Source organism: Trachypithecus francoisi, unplaced genomic scaffold (genome assembly GCF_009764315.1).
Source record: "Trachypithecus francoisi isolate TF-2019V2 unplaced genomic scaffold, Tfra_2.0 Lachesis_group9, whole genome shotgun sequence".
In the NCBI taxonomy this organism is placed as follows: domain Eukaryota; kingdom Metazoa; phylum Chordata; class Mammalia; order Primates; family Cercopithecidae; genus Trachypithecus; species Trachypithecus francoisi.
In genome coordinates, this window is record NW_022681474.1 from 29,301,688 (window position 1) to 29,323,249 (window position 21,562).

General features: G+C 45.4%; 1 protein-coding gene and 1 pseudogene across 19 annotated transcripts in view; both read right to left on the bottom strand.

Moving 5' to 3' along the window:
* Window positions 1-6,594, bottom strand: part of ACBD5 (acyl-CoA binding domain containing 5) — a 48,744-nt gene extending 42,150 nt beyond the window's left edge. For 3 of the 18 annotated variants that reach the window (XM_033208862.1, XM_033208858.1, XM_033208849.1), the window contains exons 1-2: window positions 6,491-6,579; window positions 4,736-4,901 (exon numbers count right to left, since the gene is read on the bottom strand). In XM_033208862.1, the coding sequence (XP_033064753.1) occupies window positions 4,736-4,811 (76 nt within the window). In that variant the 5' untranslated portion in view covers window positions 4,812-4,901; window positions 6,491-6,579. Of the gene's footprint in view, window positions 1-4,735; window positions 4,902-5,094; window positions 5,771-5,801; window positions 5,887-6,259; window positions 6,277-6,490 lie in introns of those variants that run through there. The other 15 variants (XM_033208857.1, XM_033208848.1, XM_033208859.1 and 12 more) reach the window with 11 other exon arrangements.
* Window positions 6,595-10,538: 3,944 nt separating this feature from the next.
* Window positions 10,539-16,697, bottom strand: LOC117082215 (annotated as a pseudogene). Its single transcript, XR_004436524.1, has one exon. The product of XR_004436524.1 is annotated as a leucine-rich repeat-containing protein 37A3-like (transcript).
* Between the last annotated feature and the right edge of the window lie 4,865 nt (window positions 16,698-21,562).

Here is a 21,562-nt window from a genome sequence, read left to right on the forward strand (position 1 = left end):
TAAAAACATACGAAAATATAGAATAACTATTATTAAGCAATTGTAATAAGGTATTTTTATTCAAAGCTTATGACAAATCAAAACTGACTAGCGTAACTGAAAAAGTTACATGTACACTCTGCCAAATTTCAAATTCTCAGTGAATAAGGAATTTGGGGCTAAAGCCAAAGAGTATACACTATGGGAAAAAGAATCTAAGACAAAATAGATTTCTCACTGCCTATCTCCGTAATTTTGGAAACATCAATTTGATGATAATTCTTCATATATGTTTCTAGCATATCTATAACTTTTCTCATGTTTAAAACTTTTAAATTGGCCAGTTGTGGTGGCTCACGCCTGCAATTCCAGCACTTTGTGAAGCTGAGGTAGGCAGATCGCCTGACCCTCAGTAGTTCAAGGCCAGCCTGAGCAACATAGCAAAACCTTGTCTCTAGAAATAAAAACAAAAATTAGCTGGGTGTGATGGCACACCCTGTAGTCCCAGCTACTCAGGAGGCTAAGCAGAGAGGATCTCCTGAGCCTAGGGAGGTCAAGGATGCAATGAGCTGTGATCATACCACTGCACTACAGCCTAGGCGACAGAGAAAGACCCTGTCTCAAAAAAAAAAAAAAATTCAAATTGTATAAGCAAGTGCTATAAGTTGTAGCATTCTCAATAACTGAAAAATTGGAATGTTAATGTTTTATAATAAATATTTAAATAATTATGATATATAAATGTAACAGGACAATATATAACTATAGCCCTAAAAAGTTATATTGTAGAAAAATATAAATAATGCTATAAGTTCCATGATCTATTATAAATTTAGAAAAACAAGTTCAAAAACAACATATATAATATGATACATTTTGGCAAATATTTATATACATAAAAAGTACAGTAGAAAGATAATCATAAAATGTTTAAAGACTATCTCTGAATAGTAAGTATGCAGATTCTTTTCCTTTTCACTTATCTGTTTTTTTAAAAGTTTTAAACATCAGTGTATATTACCTTTATAACAAAATTATAAAAATAAAAATAAAAATTGTAACAAGATTTTTTTAAAGTTTGTAAATTGCATAAGCTAGCAGTTTATAAGAGCTGTGTGGGCTGGGCACAGTGGCTCACACCTGTAATCCTAGCACTTTGGGAAGCCGAGGCGGGCATATCACCTGAGGTCAGGAGTTTAAGACCAGCCTGGCCAACATAGTGAAACCCTGTCTCTACTGAAACACAAAAATTAGCTGGGCATGATGGCGGGTGCATGTAATCCCAGCTACTCAGGAGGCTGAGACAGGAGAATTGCTTGAACTCAGAAGACGGTGTCTGCAGTGAGCCAAGATCACACCACTGCACTACAGCCTGGGCAGCTGAGCAAGACTTGGTCTCAAAAACAAAAACAAAAAAAAAAAGCTGTGGAAATTACCACACAGATAAACTGAGAGTTGGTGCTTCAGGTTTGGCCGAGAGTGCATAATTAATTATCAAATCACTATAATAATTATCTGTACATTTAGGAGTACCTAATAGATACAGTGTTTTAATGACATAAACCTTTATAAAGCAGAAGGAAAAAAAATGGAGAAACCACAGTTTAAACCGGTCACTTATTTAAATAACACAAATCTAAATTTAAAAGATCAGAAGTTTAATCTCAAAATATCTTCAGTAACTCAACCAAATAAGTTTATTGGCTTAGGTGAATGATATTAAAAAACAAAAACCGAGATCATTTATTGAGTGTAGTCTGTGTGTAAGACACTCAAGTAAGATTTCTGTTCTCAAGGTGCTCATACATGATGTATTTAATATGTATTTGAAATATTAGCTAAGAATTTAAATGTTAAAAGGTTAAGGTCATACCAAACATAGATGCCATAGGATTCATTACTATTTCAGGCCTTAAATAAGGATTGAGCAACAAGGAACAAAAAACTCCAAGATCTTGCTCTTCGCATAATGATTCAAAGCAAATCACATGGTGTAAAAGTAGTATTACAAAAATATTTATAATTCATTATAACAAACTTCTGCTTCAATTAATATCAACTTAGTTTCAAGGGATAACAGTATACTGGATGCTGTCCAACACAGTTACCACTTGATAGGGTATCTTTTTTTTTTTTTTTTGAGTTGGAGTCTGGCTCTTGTCACCCAGTCTCAGCTGACTGCAACCTCTACCTCCCAAGCGACTTTCCTGCCACAGCCTCCCAAGTAGCTGGGATTATAGGAGCCGGTCACTACACCCAGCTAATTTTTGTATTTTTAGTAGAGGTGGGGTTTCACCATGTTGGCCAGGGTGGTCTTGAACTCCTGACCTCAGGGCCTGTCTCAGTCTCCCAAAGTTGGGACTACAGGTGTGAGCCACCATGCCTGGCCTGATATGTTATCTTTTTTTTTTTTGGAGACATAGTCTCTGTCGCCCAGGCTGGAGTGCAGTGGCAGGATCTCCGCTCACTGCAAGCTCCGCCTCCCCGGTTTATGCCATTGTCCTGCTTCAGCCTCCCCAGTAGCTGGGACTACAGGCGCCCGCCACCTCGCCCAGTCAATTTTTTGTATTTTTAGTAGAGACGAGGTTTCACTGTATTAGCCAGGATGGTCTGGATCTCCTGAACTTGTGATCCGCCCGCCTCGGCCTCCCAAAGTGCTGGGATTACAGGCGTGAGCCACCACACCGTCGGATAGGGTATCTTAAAACTTTGCAATACCTTCTTAAATGTTATGTAAATACAAAGTGTACTTTATACGGGTTTCCTAATAAGGAATGTCAACAGGGATAGTGGCCTACAGACATCAGTCTAGCTTTACCAGTTTTCAAAAAACTATAAAAACGTGTGCTTTAGGAGAAAGTGTAAACATACTACTTACATAAAGCTCTTAGAATCATACCTTTCTATAAACTCTAATAATCAGGGACTTAAAAAATCAATACCTAAATAAATTTATATGTTATTTCTTTATATTTTGTTTATTCTTTCTTATCTTTCAGTCCCCCGTATGTCCTCCTCTAATACAATGTCTGAAATTACAGAAGGTTCAGACAACACTGTAGAAGGAAAGAAATTACAAATGGAACACTATTTTGTGTGTATTTGTTATTAAAATTTCCTGAATCTGCATTTAATTAATTTTTACTGAATGATTTGTGTTGAATATTTGTTACCTAGCCAGATGATAATTAATGAAAACAGAAACCATGATATTAAATACTATAGTATTATTGTTGTATTCAGCTAGCTTTACAATTGTGGCACAGTAGTAGTACCTAACATTACTTTCTAAATATGTTTATTGGGCCAGGCGCGGTGGCTCATGCCTGTAATCCCAGCACTTTGGGAGGCCTAGGCCGGCGGATCACCTGAGCTTGAGAGTTTGAGACCAGCCTGACCAACATGCAGAAACCCCGTCTCTACTAAAAATACAAATTTAGCCGGGCATGGTGACACATGCTTGTAATCCCAGCTACTCGGGAGGCTGAGGCAGAAGAATCGTTTGAACCCAGGAGGTGGGGGTTGTGGTGAGCTGAGATTGCACCATTGCACTCCAGCCTGGGCAACAAGAGCGAAACTCCACCTCTAAATAAATAAATATGTTTATTGTGAAATATAATTCATATAATGTAGAAAGACATGAATTGAAAAGTACGCCTTCCTCTCTAAGACTCTGCATTTAGAACAGAGAAAAATATTTAACTAATAGCCAAAAACTTCGCATTGGTCTGACATAAAATTACAAATTCAAAAAGCTCTGCAAATTGTTAACAGGGTTAATATGAAGAAAAACCACACCTACTAGTCAAATTGCTGAAAACCGAAGATAGAAAAGAAATCTAAAAAGCTGCCAGAGAAATAACACATTAAATACAAGAAAGAGTTCAGCAACTGGAATGAATTTTTTCTCACAAGCTGGAAAGAAGGTCCAATATGAATATAAAAAAGAGAACCTTATATAATGGAATAGCAAATAAAAAGGTAGAAAATATATATGTATTAAAATAAATAAAGAGAAATTATTTCACAATTGACTGTATTCTTTATTTTCTGTCCCTTCATATCAAAAGTTTTCAAAAGGCTTCAGCTGGTAGACCCTATGAGTGTGTGGCATTAGGCACCCCAGCCTAGAATTTTGTTTTTGTTTTTTGGCTTTTTTTTTTTTTTTTTTTGATACGGAGTCTGGCTCTCTCGCCCAGGCTGGAGTGCAGGGGCACGATATCGGGTCACTGCAGCCTTTGCCTCCTGGGTTCAAGCAATTCTCCTGTCTCAGCCTCCCGAGTAGCTGGAACTACAGGCGCACACCACCACACCCGGCTAATTTTCGTATTTTTTAGTAGAGACGGGGTTTCACCATATTGGTCAGGCTGGTCCTGAACTCCTGACCTCAGGTGATCCACCCACTTCGGCCTCCCAAAGTGCTGGAATTACAGGCGTGAGCCACCCCGCCTGGCCCGGATTTTTTTTTTTTAGTATACCCAAATCCGCAGTCATTAAGTGACAAGACTTTTGTTTTCAACAATATGAACTACTTAAAATCACTACTTAAAATCTGGATATTATATTTTTCTCTGGTTTGGAAGATCAAAAGTTAATTAATTCATATTCAATAGCTCCCCTTCCACTACATGGCTCCTACACGGGAAAAAAAAATTGGCTAAATAAATAACACCAGAACCAAAAAGTGAAAAGAGGTAAGCCGGGGCTTCGTGGCTCTCTGCAGGAGGCGTCTCCAGCCGGGGCCCAGCGCACGTACCATTCTTCGGCAAACTCTGGATCACCTTCACTGCCGCTTCAAACCTGGTCTCGTGCACGGATCTCGTGTCCGCCATCTCCAGCTGCCAACGTCGGCCCCGGTCCCAAGGTCTGTCGGCGGGAATCAGGCAGCAGCAGCACCAGCTTTCCCAAGAGCCTGCATGAAACTGGAACATGGAGTGCAGCCGCGGATCAACATGCCCCAAAGGGAGGAGGCCCGGGAGCGAAGGGGGTCAGTTCGTTCCCCTTTGCCCTGCCCTATCCAGGCCACACGGATCGAAGCGGCCAGGCTCCTTCCTCCTCCCCCGGGGCGTGACTAAGGCCATGAATCCGGCCCGCGACGACAGCAAAACAACTCACCGAGAGGAAGAGCATGTCTAGCAGAAGACAGAGGGGGTCCGGGCACGGGTGGCCGCGGAGCCGCTCTCCCACCCTGGGGACCCTGGCGGAGCAGCCACACCCCCCATTCCGCCGGAGTCCGTCTGTCAGTCCGTGCCCTCCCCACAGCCCCGCCCCAGAGTCACCGGAGGATCCACTGGCGTCGCCGCCGCAGCAGCAGTGCAGCAAACCCCACCCACTCGACCCGCCGCCGCGGCGAGGACGCGCGCGGTCCGTCTGTCCCCAGAGGAGGGTCCGGGAAGCGAGGAAAGGGGGAGAGAGAACCTTCCAGGGGGCCACAGTTCCGGCTTGGTGCGGGGAGCACGCTGTGCGCGCTTTTGTTCACCAGGGGGAAACTGAGGCCGGACCTATGTGTCCGCTCTAGCAGCCGGGTGGACGAAGTGCGCGCTGGGGATGCGCCGTTGGGTTCTGCGCCTGGGCCCAAAGCTGCACTCGACGGCACCGCTGGGCAACAAAAATGACTCTGCGGTCCCCAGCGCCTGCACTCTCCTAAGTTAAGGTTTGAGGAAGGTAATGGGGCCTAAGCAAAGGGCTTTAAGTCGGGGCAGGTTCTGTGCGAAACTCCAGTACTGTCATTTAAATTATGTGACCTAGGGCAAGTCACTTAGCCTCTCCAGTGGCAATCGTGACACCACTCTAAAGGGTAGATGGAGAAAAACATTGGGGACCTTGGATGGAGGTGTTCAGCAGTCCTTGGCCCGCAGGTCTTCGACAGTTTTCGCCGCCCTGAGCCAAGAACGCCCGAGGAGCAGCCTAAGAAGAGGGGAGGTCGTCGGCTCCTAAACTGGGCTGGGACGGAGGGCAGCTTCCCCTCTACTACCCTTTCCACCCAGCCCCAGGGAGCCAGGCACCTCCCGCCGGATTTAATAGGAGACTGGGCTTGGGGACGGCTGGGCACAGCGGCTCACGCCTGTAATCTCGACACTTTGAGAGGCCGAGTGGGGAGGATCGCTTGAGGCCAGGAGTTCAAGACGAGCCTGGGCAATATGGCTATACCCTGGCTCTATTTAAGAAACCAATAATTTAAAAATAAAAATAAAAATAGGATACTGGGCGTGGAGGGAGGGGCGAATAAGAGTATGGGTCGTCAATCCTAGATAGGGGGTACCCTGGGCCTTCAACTTACTAGCGCAACCCCCAGCGTCCTTAGGCATTTGGGAAGTGCCCCAGGCCCAGCGTTGGTGTGGGGACTGACTAGGTTGTTGGGGGTGGAGTCCTGGGGCCCGGAAATCCCAAAGTCTCCCGGATGGAAGAGTCGTTTTTGTCAGTTCGGGGATGGGTTAGGAGGGTTACTAGTAAAAATATAGGCGCAGATCATAAGTTACTCTTCCCTCAGAGCCGCGGCGCCGGCATTTACCTTGGTATTGCCGGGCAAGGCCTGTCCGGTAATGTCCCCGACGCCCGCCCCTCGCCCTGCCCTGCGGGCTTATGGGAAATGTAGTCCCCCGCTCTGCCGCGCTTCCGGACACCTCCCAGCGGTGGGCGGTGTTCCTGCTAGCTCTTCCGGTTCGGCGTCTCTGTCCGGCGGACGCAGCCGCGGTGCTACGCCAAGTCCTGCTTCCTAGCCGGTTGCGTTTCGTGTTATTTCGAAATGCCACATCCGCTTCCAGCTTAGGGGACAGTCGCTCAGTGGTGTCTTGAGACTGCGGCGGTGTCTGAAATTGTGGCTTCTCCAGCGCCCTCCGGAGGCTTTGCTTCGGGTTCGTCTAATGCAACACAGGGGGAATCATTTGATCGTGAACGTTTCACATTTCTTTGTCTTCAAAAGTGAAGAGGACATTTTGTAAAATTACCACACAAAGATGAGAAATAGATTAGAGAACCAACTTTGGGTTGTAAATACTAAATAATTCCAAATGGTAATGTATGAGTGGCTAAAAAGCAGTGACATCTAACGCGTATTATTTTATTCCATAAAAGGAACAAACCTAAATTGAAGAAATACTCATTTCCCCCTTATTGGATTTAATAGAATCCTTTTCATTTTTAATGGAAAATAATAAATGTGACCTATAGATGTTTCAGTTGTTTAAAAATAAATCGCCCTCTTTAGGGTGATCTCTGATGGGATTGAGGAAAATGAGCGGGTTTGGGGTTATCTTGGCCCAAAGTCCAGTTTGGATTTGCCGTCAGTTCACGGTGTGACACCGTCAAGAAACAGGCTCTGAAATATTTGGTTTTCTCCAATAAAGAATGAAATTACCTAGCACGTAGTAGCCTTCAATATTTTTGTATTTCCTCTTTTTTGATACTTAGCTGAGCAATAAATATTGGACAGCAGTACGAGGGAAGGATCTGAATCAGGCAAGGAGGACGGGCACTGCCCAGGAGGAAAAAGCAACAGGAAAGTGTGCTAAGCAGGTGCCTTGGCGGGAGAGAGAGGGAACGGAAATGTCTTCACACACACCCACAGAGAGAGAGAGAATGAAGTTTCTGTCTCTTATGTGATGTGTGAGTGGATGGACACGTTGTCCTCAGCTTTAAGGGCAATTCAGGGTGATCTGTCTTAAAATCGACGCTCTGTGGAATGAGAAAAATGTGCTCTGCAGGGCATGCCCACTGCGTGTGCTGGGAGGCTCTGCTACATCAAATGGGCAGATGCGCCGTCTCCACAGAGGCCCCAAGCCTGGGTGTGAGCCAAGGCTGCTTCCAACATGTCCGCTATCTAAGGTGAGTCCCAGCAGGGGTCATTTATTTAAGAACCCTGGTGCTTTCCATGGTTGATTTGCTGGTAAATGACAGATGTGAGTGTAGTAAACACGTCTTGCCTCCCCACTGCACCCACCATCCTGTGCATCATGGAAATCTGTCTGGATGATCAGCGGCCACGTGTGATGGGGTGGAAGGGACAGTCTCCAGAGACAGAATCCTGGGACCATCCCTGACTTCGCAACTTACCAGCTTTCTTGCCACATTATTTAGTTTTTTCAAGCCGTAATTTCCTTAAAATGGTGAATAGTATCAATCCCTATCCCATAGGAAATTTGGAGCACATGAGTTCATTCAAGTAAAGTGTATCATTAGCAGGCCATAACACAGGCAGGAAGAAGGAAATACAATAATTGTGTGTGTGTGGTGGGGTGTCACATCTTCATAAAATTCAACCCTACCCCCATTTCAGTCACTTGTCAGGGAGGAAAGCCAAGAAGCCAATTCTGAGAGTTTAGTGTGACATCAGTGTCTAGGTCATCTAAATCAGGCCATCTTTCTGCCATACCTGTCTAAGTCCTGTAGCAATTAACACAGCAGAGCTATATTTACATAAGTAACCTTATAGTCTCTGTGTATATGCTGGGCAGAGCTGATTCATTTCACAGATCATTTGCACTTGTTATAGAGCTCCTTCAATACTAATACCCAAACATGTTGGACAAAGAAGAGAAGACAGACACTTTTCTCTTGTTGCTTGTTTTCTGCTGATTTTGTAATACTGTATTTTCAACTTCTTAGCGACATTGGCCCCATATTAAAGGCCTATGTCACACACCCTGTTGTGAATTAAAAGTCTTTTTTACAGTTGCCCTTGCAATGATAAACTTCTATTTGCATTGAAAGTAATGTTATTGCCCTTTCCATATAAAATTGTACTCATAGATCATTTTAAAGTAATACTTGTTTTTCTTAAAGAGATGAAATTGGAAAATAAAGTGGTAATAGTGTGTTTAATTTATAAGTAAACCCTAGGAACACAATTTATTTTACTTTGTTATTATCACAAAACTATAAAAATTACCTTGTTTTTAACAGATTCCGATTATTAACAGATCCTATTTGTATCCTATTTATTTGTCACCTATGTGAAAGTCCTCTTTTTCTTCTTGCTAGAGACCTAAATTGTGATGATCAAATTGAATGGTATAAACAAGCAATTCGATGATTAATTTGCTACACCCTACTCCGAAATATGAGACATATTCAAGGCCAAGGTTATCAATAAAATACAGGCAGAAGTTATGCAGAATGAAAAATAAGGCATACACCTGTGTAATCCTCAAGTCTGTTTTTTTCTTCTTGTTTTCTCACATTCAAGTCACCAAAATTTTATTGCTTATTACATGACAAGAAATACAATGTTGGACATAAAATGAATAAAGGAAATTATCCTTAAGAAATTTACAATGTGGAGAAAAATATGCAGTAATATAACACTATGATGCAATATAATCCAATGCATATCATACAGTGCAATGAATTCTATGAAAGATCTATTAATAAAATGCTTGGGGAAAACAGAGGAGGTATAGTGACTCCTGATCCTGGCTTTTGGAGAAAACCAGAAAAGACTAGAGAGGAGGAAGCATATTTACTGACCTTGAGGAACAAGGAGGATACATTCTGTGGGAAAGAGGTGGGCTGGGCGCAGTGTCTCACATCTGTAATCTGAGCACTTTGGGAGGCCAGGGCAGGAGGATCGCTTGCACCCAGGAGTTTGAGGCTACAGTGAGTTATGATCACACCACTGCACTCCAGCCTGGCCAGTAGAGCAAGGCCTATCACTACCAAAAAAAAAGTTAGGCATTCCATATAGACCACATGCAAAGGCAGAGGAGGAACTGAGTTTTGGGAGATAAAGAGGATTTGGAAGGAACATAGAAGGTATGACAAATATTAGTGAGATAAGAATTCAGGCCGGGCACGGTGGCTCACACCTGTAATCCCAGCACTTTGGGAGGCCGAGGTGGGCGGATCATGAGGTCAGGAGATCGAGACCATCCTGGCTAACACGGTGAAACCCCGTCTCTACTAAAAATACAAAAAGAAATTAGCTGGGCGTAGTGGCGGGTGCCTGTAGTCCCAGCTACTTGGGAGGCTGAAGCAGGAGAATGGCGGGAACCCAGGAGGCGGAGCTTGCAGTGAGCCCGAGATCGCGCCACTGTACTCTAGCCTGGGTGACAGAGCGAGACTCCGTCTCAAAAAAAAAAAAAAGAATTTGGAATAAAATTGGAGGCACCATGTCAGAAATTCAGACGTGAACATGGAGGCTTTAGGGAGCCATTACCTAAATTTAAACAGGGCTGTGGTGATAATGTTTTCTAAAAAAAGCAACACAACAAAATTGAGAGCACTTGGGAGGAAGAATTTGGAAATGGCAGAACCACCGTAAAGGTGGAAAATATTTACTTTTGACTAAATTCCTATATTGAGGCATGTTAAATAGAGAATTCATGAGTGTGTGTTTTTAATAGAGCCTAAGCTTCTTGAATTATTATTCACTTTAGTTAGAATCACTGCAGTTCAATGCATAAAATTAAGACAAAAAGACAAAACAGATACATTGAAAGTTAAGATAACTGAACAAGTAGATTATTCTTTTAGTGTCTCGTAGACTTCTCAAGATGATCAAGAAGTCTACTATGTCACTGTCAGTGCACAATATATAATAAACTAATGATTTTTTTTTCCACCAAGAACAATGGTATTGTAAAATCTCCACCCCCTGAGGATATGTTTTCAGGTCTGGGTGACTAGACTGGGAAACACGGGAGGGAATCATGGCCCTGTGCTTCCTCGGCTCGCTGCCTCTGTGGACTCGTAGGCCGCTGGCTTCAGTCCCGCTTTTCTTTCTGATGGCCCTTGTTGTTTATGCTAAGTATTTTTGCAGGAGGCCTGAGGCGGGCTGGGGTCACTCTGTGTTCTCCTCCTATGGCAGGGCTTCACTCTCCTCCCCTTTCTCTGTTGGGGCTTCGCTGTCCCCAGGGTCCCTGTTGAGGATCTTGTCCTCATTAGATGACTTCTTGTGCAGCTTCCATGCCTGGTATTTGCTCTTGTGGCATTGAGAGGTTTGTACATATCTTTAAGCCAGAGCGGCTGTCTGAGTGAGAAAGATCCAACCTGAGTCTCACTTCGCGAAGAGTATCTCCTCTATGGCAGAAATCTGAAAATGCCCTTTGAGAATCCTTCATCTTCTTGTGATGACCTTCGGTGAGAATAAACCTCAATGAGGCAGAAAACTAGAATTAAAGTTGTTAGTATTTCAGTCACAAATATTGCCAAGATGAGTTTGTTATTATAGCCATGTCCTGGAACTTCTTTTGTGAGCTCACTTGACTTCTGCTCTTTCTGTTCGTTCTGGGCTTCCGTGCTCTCGTTGATATAGTTCTCAGTTTTCCACTGTTCCGTATCCATTCTGCCTTGAACACCTTTCCTTCTTGCTGCTTACTGAGAAGCTTCATCAGGAGGCCTGTCCTGGAGATGAGCTTGGCACAGGTCAATTGCACGTGGGTCTCAGAGCAGTCCATCTTCAAGGTCCAGATAGCATGAGAAATGAGCCTGCTCACATTGTTGTTGGGGATGAGGGACCGTAGCTGCTGGGTTAGTTGAATTTCAAACTGATCACCTGGGGACGAGAGCAATGAGTAATTGAAGCTTTGGGGCTCGGGGGACAGGTCAGTGCCCACGTTGTTGTATTCCCATTTTGTCTCCGTTTGTGTAATAGTTGGCCCTAAGTTGAACGCAGTCCCAGCGGAATCTGCCTCAGGAGGATGATTGTAGTTTGTGTTTTCAGAGATGGTGCCTTCTGGCATAGTAGTGTTTTCCATAAAAATGTTTTCTTCAAAGGCATTTCTTACAGTTGTGTTTTTTACATTAGTGTTTTCTATAAAACGTTCTGAAGGAGCAAATATTTCCAGAAGAGCATTTTCCCGAGGGCTCGGATCTCCTAAAGATGAAAAAGCCCCTTGTGAAGGGGAATTCATAGGCTCTTCGCTGCAGAGAACGGAGGCCTCTTTGCGAGCATCGGTCTATCAAGATAACTTTTCTTTCTGAAGTTTGAACTCTTTTTTGGCCTTGGGTGTTCTGTGAGTCATGCGGGAGCGAGTTTTATGAAAGCGGTACTTTTTTCTGGAATGTACCATTGGTTTAGCAGTCTTCATATTTTTAACTCTAGCCTTTGCATTTTCTAAAATGAAAATGGTGTAGGTTAAGTCTTTCGATCTGTCTCTGACCTGAGGTAGGGCTTTTGCAGAGGTGGAGGCAGAAGGCATGGTATGGAGAAGAGTTTCAGCACAAAGGAGACTGCTGCCTTATGCTCTTGGGTGAACGAAGGCTTGGTATAGACGGTGTTTCCCATTAACTTCTCAGACCCCTGCTCTATATGAGGCTGTTTCAGCTCCCTTGGGTTGGACTCCCGAGCCTTTTTCTTTGGCAGTGTTCTCCGCAAATGTCTGGGCCCATCTTCCCTCCTGATGCTCTGCTTTCCCACCTCTTCCAAGTGCCTTTTCTGGATGCTCTTTGGGCCCATGAGGAGTCTGTTCACTCTCTGCAGGTTTTTGCCTACACTTTGAATCTTTGCCAGGCTGTTTTCCTGTAGCTGGATAGTTTCTAATTTCTTTTCAAATATTTGGCGTTTAAATTTGTCCTAGAAAGCTGGACTGCATAAGCATGAAAGTTTTTTGTTCCCTTTTAACTTCATCGATTTTTTTCTTGTATTTCTGCATCTAACATATTTTCCAGCAAATACAGCTTTCTCAGTTTATTTTCATAAGTTGAGTTGTTGGATACAGGTTGAAGAGAGGGGCTCTTTGTACTGTTTTTCAAAAATACCCAGGGGCCTATCTCCATCTTGCACATTTGAAGAAAGCAGTTTAATGAACGGTAACAACATTGATTTCACATCTAGATTTACTGCTCAGAAATAAGGCAAGATGTAACTTAGTGCACTGATGACATCCCTCTCGTCATTGGTGTCTAGATGTCCACTCCCAAAGACTGACAAGTTGATGCCGTTGCTGTCTGAGGCCGTCTCCGGCTCAATAGTCAGCTCAGTGCTCGTGTGCTTCTTCGGGGCTTGTAACACCTTCATGAATGCTCCTTCTGGATTCCCTACAGATGCTCCTTCAGGACAATGTATGGTGTTTGTCAGACATGCACTGTTGCAGTGCAGCTTGACTGTCTTGCAGACAGCCTCAATGCTATTTGTAAAATGGCAGAGGCAGCAGACCACATGGCTAGGTAAGATCAGTTTCTCCAGTTCAACAATCATCATGAGAATGTTCTTAATTGTTGTAAATGGGACTTGCATTGCTCCCATGTCTAGATATTTTAATGCTGGCAGTTTAAAGAGATATGGATCTTCAACAGTTGTCAGAGGATTGCGATTGAGAATTAACTTGTGTAAGAACTGCATTCTGTGCCAGGCCTGAAATGTTCCAAAGCTCAGTTCTGTAAGTAAATTGCAACCAAGATTTATAAACTGCAAAAATGGTAGTGGTTCAAATGTATGTCTTTCAATAGACTGTATTTTATTGCAGGATAAATCTAGATACTGGAGGGATAGCAGGCCTTCAATGAATCCTTATGTAATTCAGTCAAATAATTTTAATTGAGAATTAGTTTCTCGGTCCAACTGTATGCTTTCCATACATTTCCATCAATTTAAGAAATATAGTTTCCTTGGAAATTTAAGATGGTGAAGGTGCCATTGTAGGTGTTGGGCTCTAGCACAGGCACTTGGCAGAGCCTCTGTTTTGGGCTGAGATCAATACACAACAGCGTCTCATCTCCGCAGGTACAGAGCTCACATGTGTTGGTGCTTGCAGAGGCCTTTTGTTCCTCTGGTGCAGTTAAAGCCTTATTTTGGGCATAACTTTCAGACAGAACCAATGAATCCTGAGTAGGTTCTAGCTCAGTAGGTGGACCTGTGACTTCAGTCAGTTTTCGATGCAGAGTCTGAACCTGGTCTGGACAAGGAACTGTAGTCTTCTTCAGGGCTATAGAATGTCCAATCTCTGTAGTGGGCTCTGGAGTGATGGCAAGCCCCAGGTCTGGAGGCTGTGTTGAGGTCTTCTCCATGGTTGGAGGCAGTTTAACCTCTGCATTAGGTTCTGTAGTTATGGTAAGCTCCAGGTCCAGAGGTTTGAATGCTGAGCCTGACCCTTGTCTCAAGGTGGAAGTGTCACCTCAGGGAGTTCTGGAGGAGGAGCTGTAGTCGTCAGGGCTGTAGAAGGTTCAAAGTCTGTCATGGATTCTGGAGTGATGGTAAGCCCCAGATCCAAAGGTTGAACTGTGGCTTGAGTCAGGTTTGAATGCTGAGTCTGAACCTGGTCTGGATGTGAAAGTGTCACTTTAGGGTGCTTGGGAGGAACTATAGTCTTCTTCAGGGGTGTAGAATGTCCAGTCTCTGTAGTGGGTTCTGGAGTGATGGTAAGTCCCAGGTCCAAAGGTTGAACTGTAACGCTGGGTGACATTGGATGCTGAGCTTGATCTTGACCTGGTGTTGGAATTGTTACCTCTTGATATACTGGAAGTTGGGGTACAAATTTTGTAGGATGCTGAGTTGGGGTCTCCTGCATGGTAGGAGAAAGTTCAACCTCTGTTGTGGATTCTGTAGTGATGGTAAGCCCCCGGTCCAAAGGTTGAACTGTGGCTTGAGTCAGGTTTGAATGTTCTGGAGGTTGGGCTACAGCTACATTAGGGAGCTCTGGAGTCTGAGCTGGACCCTCCTCAGCGGTCTGTGGATGCTCAGCTGCAGCCTCCTGCTGGGTCGGAGAGGGATTCTCATTATTAATAGGTTCCGGAAATTGAACTGAAGTCTCTTGTTGAATTGCTAAAGGTAAAGCCTCTTCCAATGACTCTGGAGGCAGAGGTGGGCCCCCATGCTGGATAGCAGGAGGTTCTACATCATTACCTGGCCCTGAGAGCTGAGCTGTAGCCTCCTGGTGGACTGCAGAAGTTCCCACCTCTTCACTAGGCTCTGTTCCTATGGTGAGCTGCATGTCTGGAGGCTTAACAGAGACATTGGGCAAATCTGAATGCTGAGTCTGATGGTGACCTGGAGTTGAAACTGTGACTTCATGATGTTCTGGAGGCTGAGCTGGGGTCTCCTGCTGGGTCTGAGAAGATTCAACCTACCCAGAAGACTCAGAAGGCTGACCTGGCTGCTCCTGCTCACTGGGGGAAAGTTCAGGCTCTGTTGGAGGACCTGGAGGCTCAGTTGGGGCTTCCTCTTGGTTTGCAGAAGGTGCCATCTCTTCTGGAGGCTAAGCTGAGGTCTCCTGCTGGGTCTGAGAAGATTCAACCTCCCCAGAAGACTCCGAAGGCTGAGCTGGCTGCTCCTGCTCACTGATGGAAAGTTCATGCTCCATAGGAGGACCTGGAGGCTCCTCCTGGTGGGTCGCAGAATGTTCCACCTCCTCTGGAAACTGAATTGGGGCCTCCTGCTGGGCTTGGGAAGATTCTGTCTCATTGGTAGGCTCTGAAGTTATGGTAACCTCCACATCTGCAGGTTTAACTGTAATGTTGGGCAGGTTATAATGAGCTTGATCCTCACCTGGAGGTTGAACTGTCACCTCATGATTCGGTAGAGTTTGAGCTTGACTCTCCATAGAGTACTCTGGAGGCCGAACTGGGGCCTCCTGCTGGGTTGAAGAAGGTTCTTCCTCCTCAGGGAGCTGTGGAAGCTGCGCTGGGGCTTCTTGCTGGAGTGAAGAGGACTGGATGTCTTCAAGGGTCTCTGGATGTTGAGTTTCAGGCTCTAGATGGAATTGAGAAAGTCCAACTTGCTCAGGGAGCCCTGGAGGCTCATCCAAGTTAACCCGGAGTTCTGGAGGCAGCTGCCGGGATACAGTGTGTCTATACTCGAATATTCAGCCTGCAAAGTCTGTTTCTGATGCTGAGATTTGGATAATTGGTGTGGAATTCCAACAGTCTTAGCAAGGCTCCAACGCTGAGCTAGATCTTTCTTGAGGTTCTTGGGTGAAACAATAAATTTGGTTGGTTTTGAAACCTTACTGTCTAGTGGAACAAGTATTTCATCTGCCTGATGACCTGCATCCTGATCTAGATCTGCAGTTTGAAACTTACTTTTGAGGCGAGGAGGCTGAACTAGGGTCTGGTTCTGATTCCCATTCACCATTGGAACCACCTCTGGGAGCCTTTCTTGTGGAGTCAGCTTGTCATTTAAATCCTGGTGTGCAGCCCAGAACTGCTCTGACCCCAGGGGCAGCTCTCCAGCTGAATCCATGTCCAGGTATGGAACCAAATTTTCAGACCATTCCTGGGGTGGGGCTGACATCTGCCAGGAAGCAGAGGGCCCCAGGTAATCCAAGTCCCCGGAGTCTGCCAGAGGAGTAGGCGCATGGGGAGATTCCCATGGGAGATGGGAGGAGCGGGAAGACCAGGGCTCAGGCGGCCCCAGGAGTGGCGGGGGAGGGGGGAGTTAGAGGTCAGCTGGAGCGAGTCCTTGACCCACTCCAGAGGCTGAACTTCCTTGACTAGTAGCCACAATAGTTGCCACGTGAGGAGGGGCCGTGGGCCCCACAAACGCAACCGGACATGACACATGCTGGCGCCCCACAATCAGCGGCAGCCATTCTGGCAGCCCCAAGACCCTTGTGCCCCTTATAAGCGTGTGCCCCGCTCTGTCTTTATGACACCTTTATTTATGCCACCTTTATTAGGCTCCGGTCTAGATCTGCTCCATGTCACCATGGCAATCTGATGTCACAATCGCGCCCAAGCACCCCTTCCCACCCCTCCTCGCGGAAATACCCCTCCCCTCCCCTTCGTGAGGGAGGATTTGGGCCGCAGACCCGGGTGGTCCCAGGACTCCAGCGGCCTGCTGTAGTGGGGTAGGGTTGGGTGGGGGCAAGGTAGAGCTTCCCAAGGAAGTCACGGGACCTCTCTTGGGGATATTCAAAAGTGCTAGTCCAGTTCTGGCAGCCTGAACTCTTCCTCCTTCAAAGTGAAATCCGAGAGTACTCTTCCTTCCAGGGAGAGCAACTGACCTGTAATCCCAGCTACTCAGGAGGCTGAAGCAGGAGAATCTCCTGAACCTGAGAGGCAGAGGCTGCCCTGAGCCGAGATCGCAACATTGCATTCCAGCCTGGAGTGCTGCTGTAGGTACTATAGCTCCTGAAGCTGCTTTCCCTGCAGCAACTGGCTCGTCGTCGTCCTCTTCCAACTCCTCCAGGTAATCGGAGTCATCGTGGTTGTCCTCCCTCTCATCCTCCTAGTTGTCCTCACATTCCTGGGTCTCCTCGGCGTCACCGTCCTCCCTCCTCCTCGCTCTCGAGGTCATCGTATACCACTTTGTCGACAGCCCTCCAGGCCAGGTGGCTGTCCCCGCCTCGTCGCCCCGCTCCCCGCCGGCCCGGGACGCTGGGGCTGGGGGCTGCTGGTGGCGGCGGCTTCCTGTGGCTACTGCTGACCACCCTGGGCGAGCTCAGCCGCGTCTTGGGCGCCACGTTAGCCTGGCGGCGGCCCACCTGCCCCGGCTGCTACCGCGTTACCGCGAGCGGAGCCCCGGATGGGTTCGGACGCCGGCGGCGGCTGAGGCGGCTGCCGGGCGACGGCGCAGCGCTCCGCAGCGGGAGCCGCTGGGCTACCTGGGCGGCCGGGCCCGCCGGCTCCTCAGGTTGGAGCCGAGGCGCGGGGAGAAGGGAAAGCGGGCTGGGAGGGGCGGGCGCAGTGGGGGCGGTGGGCCGGGTAGGGAGGCCCGAGGGGCCGGGCGGGTGGAGGGAGAAGGCTCAATCCGAATCGCTGGGGCCCTACTCTGGATCACCTTCAGCCACCATCTTGTTTCTTCCCGCTCAATATACTAATGATTCTTAAATCCCTGTAGGTTTCAAGAAAAAAATCTATATATATATATATAGTCTTAATTTGACCGGGCCCGGTGGCTGACACCTGTAATCCCAGTACTTTGGGAGGCCGAGGCGGGTGGATCACGAGGTCAACAGATCAAGACCATCCTGGCCAACAAGGTGAAACCCCGTCTCTACTAAAAATACAAAAATTAGCGGGGTATGGTTGTGGGCACCAGCAGTCCCAGCTACTCCAGAGGCTGAGGCAGAAGGATCACTTGAACCTGGGAGCCGGAGGTTGTAGCTGAGGCACTGCACTCCGGCCTGGCCGCGGATGGAGACTCTGTCTAAAAAAAAAAAAAAAAAAAAAAAAAAAAACAAAAAAGAAGCAGTTGGACTCATGATGGAGCCCTGGGGAAACATTCTCAAGATGCAGGGGCGGCACTATGCCAAAGGAGACATTCTGAAAGCAGGAGGCATCATCTTTTATACATATTCAGTCACAGATCTTTATATAGTAGTTCTTCCTCCATAGGAAGAATCTACAGGAAAATAAGAGGTAGCAACAGTAGTGTCCCCAGTTACAAATGCGCCCAATAATCTTCTAAGGTTTTCTGTGATTCTCATCCCTGCAGCTCTGGGATCTGGAAGGCAGGCAAGTCCTGCTCTCTAAAGAAGATTATCTGTTGGGGGGCTTTAGATTCCTTGGGTCCAGTAACCAAAAGACAAGAAATACATCACCATTGGGGCAGATTAATATACCCTGATCAGCAGGAGGAGGTGGGGCTGCTTTTCCACAGAAGCAGCAGAGATAATCTCTCTTTCTCTCTCTCTCACACTCACATACACACACACACAGACACACACACACACACACACACATACACACTCCCCACCCCCATACTATCTCTCTCTCTTTTGTTATTAATTTCCTGCTGCAGTGCAGTGGCAGGATTTTGGCTCCTGGCAACCTCCGCCTCCTGGGTTCAAGCGTTTCTCCTGCCTCAGCCTCCCGAGTAGCTGGGACTACAGGCTAATGCCACCACACCGAGCTAATTTTTGTATATTCAGTAGAGATGGGGTTTCACCATGTTGGCCAGGATGGTCTCAATTTCTTGAGCTTGTGATCTGCCAGCCTTGGCCTCCCAAAGTGCTGGGATTACAGACATGAGCCACCGAACCCACCCTGTCTTCCTTTAATTCTATTGTGTGTTGAGAAGTTTGTTAACTTTTCCAAACAGTAGATTATTTACTTATAGGTTAGATGTATCTTCTTATAGTAATTTCACTTGGAGGATAAATTTTATTTTATTTTATTTATTTTTATTATACTTTAAGTTCTGGGATACATGTGCAGAACATGCAGGTTTGTTACATAGGTATACACGTACCATGGTGGTTTGTTGCACCCATCAACCCATCATCTACATTAGGTATTTCTCCTAATGCTATCCCTCCTGTACTCCCCCACCCCCAGACAGGCTCCAGTATGTGGTGTTCCACTTCGTGTCCGTGTGTTCTCATTGTTCAACTCCCACTTATGAGTGATGTATCTCAAAATAATAAAAGCTATTTATGACCAACCCACAGCCAATATCATACTGAATGGGCAAAAGCTGGGAGCATTCCATTTGAAAACTGACACAAGACAAGGATGCCCTCTCTCACCACGCCTATTCAACATAGTGTTGGAAGTTCTGGCCAAGGCAATCAGGCAAGAGAAAGAAATAAAGGGTATTCAAATAGGAAGAGAGGAAGTCAAATCGTCTCTGTTTGCAGATAACATGATTGTATATTTAGAAAACCCCATCGTCTCAGCCCAAAATCTCCTTAAGCTGATAAGCAACTTCAGCAAAGTCTTAGGATACAAAATCAGTGTGCAAAAAATCTCAAGCATTCTTATACACCAAAAATAGCAATCCAAATCATGAGTGAACTCCCATTCACAATTGCTACAAAGAGAATAAAATACCGGCGGGGCACGGTGGCTCAAGCCTGTAATCCCAGCACTTTGGGAGGCCAAGACGGTCGGATCACGAGGTCAGGAGTTCGAGACCATCCTGGCTAACACGGTGAAACCCCGTCTCTACTAAAAAATACAAAAAGCTAGCCGGGCGAGGTGGCTGGTGCCTGTAGTCCCAGCTACTCGGGAGGCTGAGGCAGGAGAATGGTGTAAACCCGGAAGGCAGAGCTTGCAGTGAGCTGAGATCCAGCCACTGCACTCCAGCCCGGGCGACAGAGCGAGACTCCGTCTCAAAAAAAAAAAAAAGAAAGAAAGAAAAAAATACCTAGGAATACAACTTATAAGGGATGTGAAAGACCTCTTCAAGGAGAACTATAAACCACTGCTCAAGGAAGTAAGAGAGGACACAAACAATGCTCATGAATAGGAAGGATCAATATCGTGAAAATGGCCATACTGCCCAAAGTAATTTATAGATTCAGTGCTATCCCCATCAAGCTACCATTGACTTTCTTCACAGAATTAGAAAAAACTACTTTAAATTTCTTACGGAACCAAAAAAGAGCCAGTATAGCTAAGACAATCCTGAGCAGAAAGAACAAAGCTGGAGGCTTCACACTACCTAACTTCAAACTATACTACAAGAATGATAAATTTTAAAAATGTGAAGCACAACAATTTTTTTGTTGACCTTTAAAAAAGAAGTATATTTTTAATTTGGAAGGTACAGTGTTAGATATTTTTACTAAAATAACATAATTATTTGCACACTGTCTCATCTAATTACTCTGTTAGTTCCTGTGAACCTGATTATAAACAAGCAATATTTCTTTTGGCATATTTATAAATTTTTATTTTTATATTTGAATAAATGTATTTAATTTAAAAATTGTATATTTTTAAATTATAGACTCTACATTTACTCAATTTCTTCTCTCTTCTAATTGATAAACCTATTTCTGATTAGCATTTCTCTAGTTTATATATCTACAATCACAGCTGTTTCCTATACTAATATAATCTTTTCTGCATCTATACCGAGGGTGTCTTATTTACAATATAACATTGTAACAAAATATTTTAACAACCTAAGAGTTATTGTTTTGTAATTATGGAGTATAGTTTCTATTATTTTTCATTTTTTATTGTTGAAGATGCTTATTCTGTCTTTCATAATTTACGATACTTTCATTTTTTTTTTTTTTTTGAGGCAGAGTTTTTATGCTGTTGCCCAGGCTATATACCAATTAGCATAAGCCGCTTTCTCACTGGTTGCAAGCCTAAGCTTCTCTGCAGGTAGAGGCTCCTTTAGGCGAAACTATTCAATTCCTAACAACTTTTGCACTTTCAAAAAGAGAAGAAAAGAACCCAAAACAGGCCAGGCGCTGTGGCTCACACCTGTAATCCCAGCACTTTGGGAGGCCTAGGTGGGCAGATCACTTGAGGTCAGGATTTCCAGACTAGCCTCACCAATATGGTGAAACTCCGCCTCTACTAAATGTACAAAAATTAGCTGGGCATGGTGGCGCATGCTAGTAATCCCAGCTACTCAGGAAGCTGAGGCGGGAGGATGTCTTGAATGCGGGAGGATCTCTTGAACCCTGGAGGCAAAGGTTGCAGTGAGCTGGGCGGCAGAGGTTGCAGTGAGCAGAGATAGCGCCACTGCACTCCAGCCTAGGTGCAGAGCCAGACTCCATTCGCCAACCTCCAAAAAACCGAAAACAAAGCACAAATATCTATGCCTCATATCCCTAAATGTTTGCAGGAAGGTTCTGCTTTGAACTGTATCCGTATAATGACAGGTGATATCCTGACATTCCACATTTGCCTCTTTGGCATCCGGAAAAGAGTCCAGTTTTAATTCCGAAATATCCAATCATCCTAAATGTTCCGGCACTGGTCCCTAAGCACCATGTCCCCCACACCAAGATAGTGCTTTCTTCCC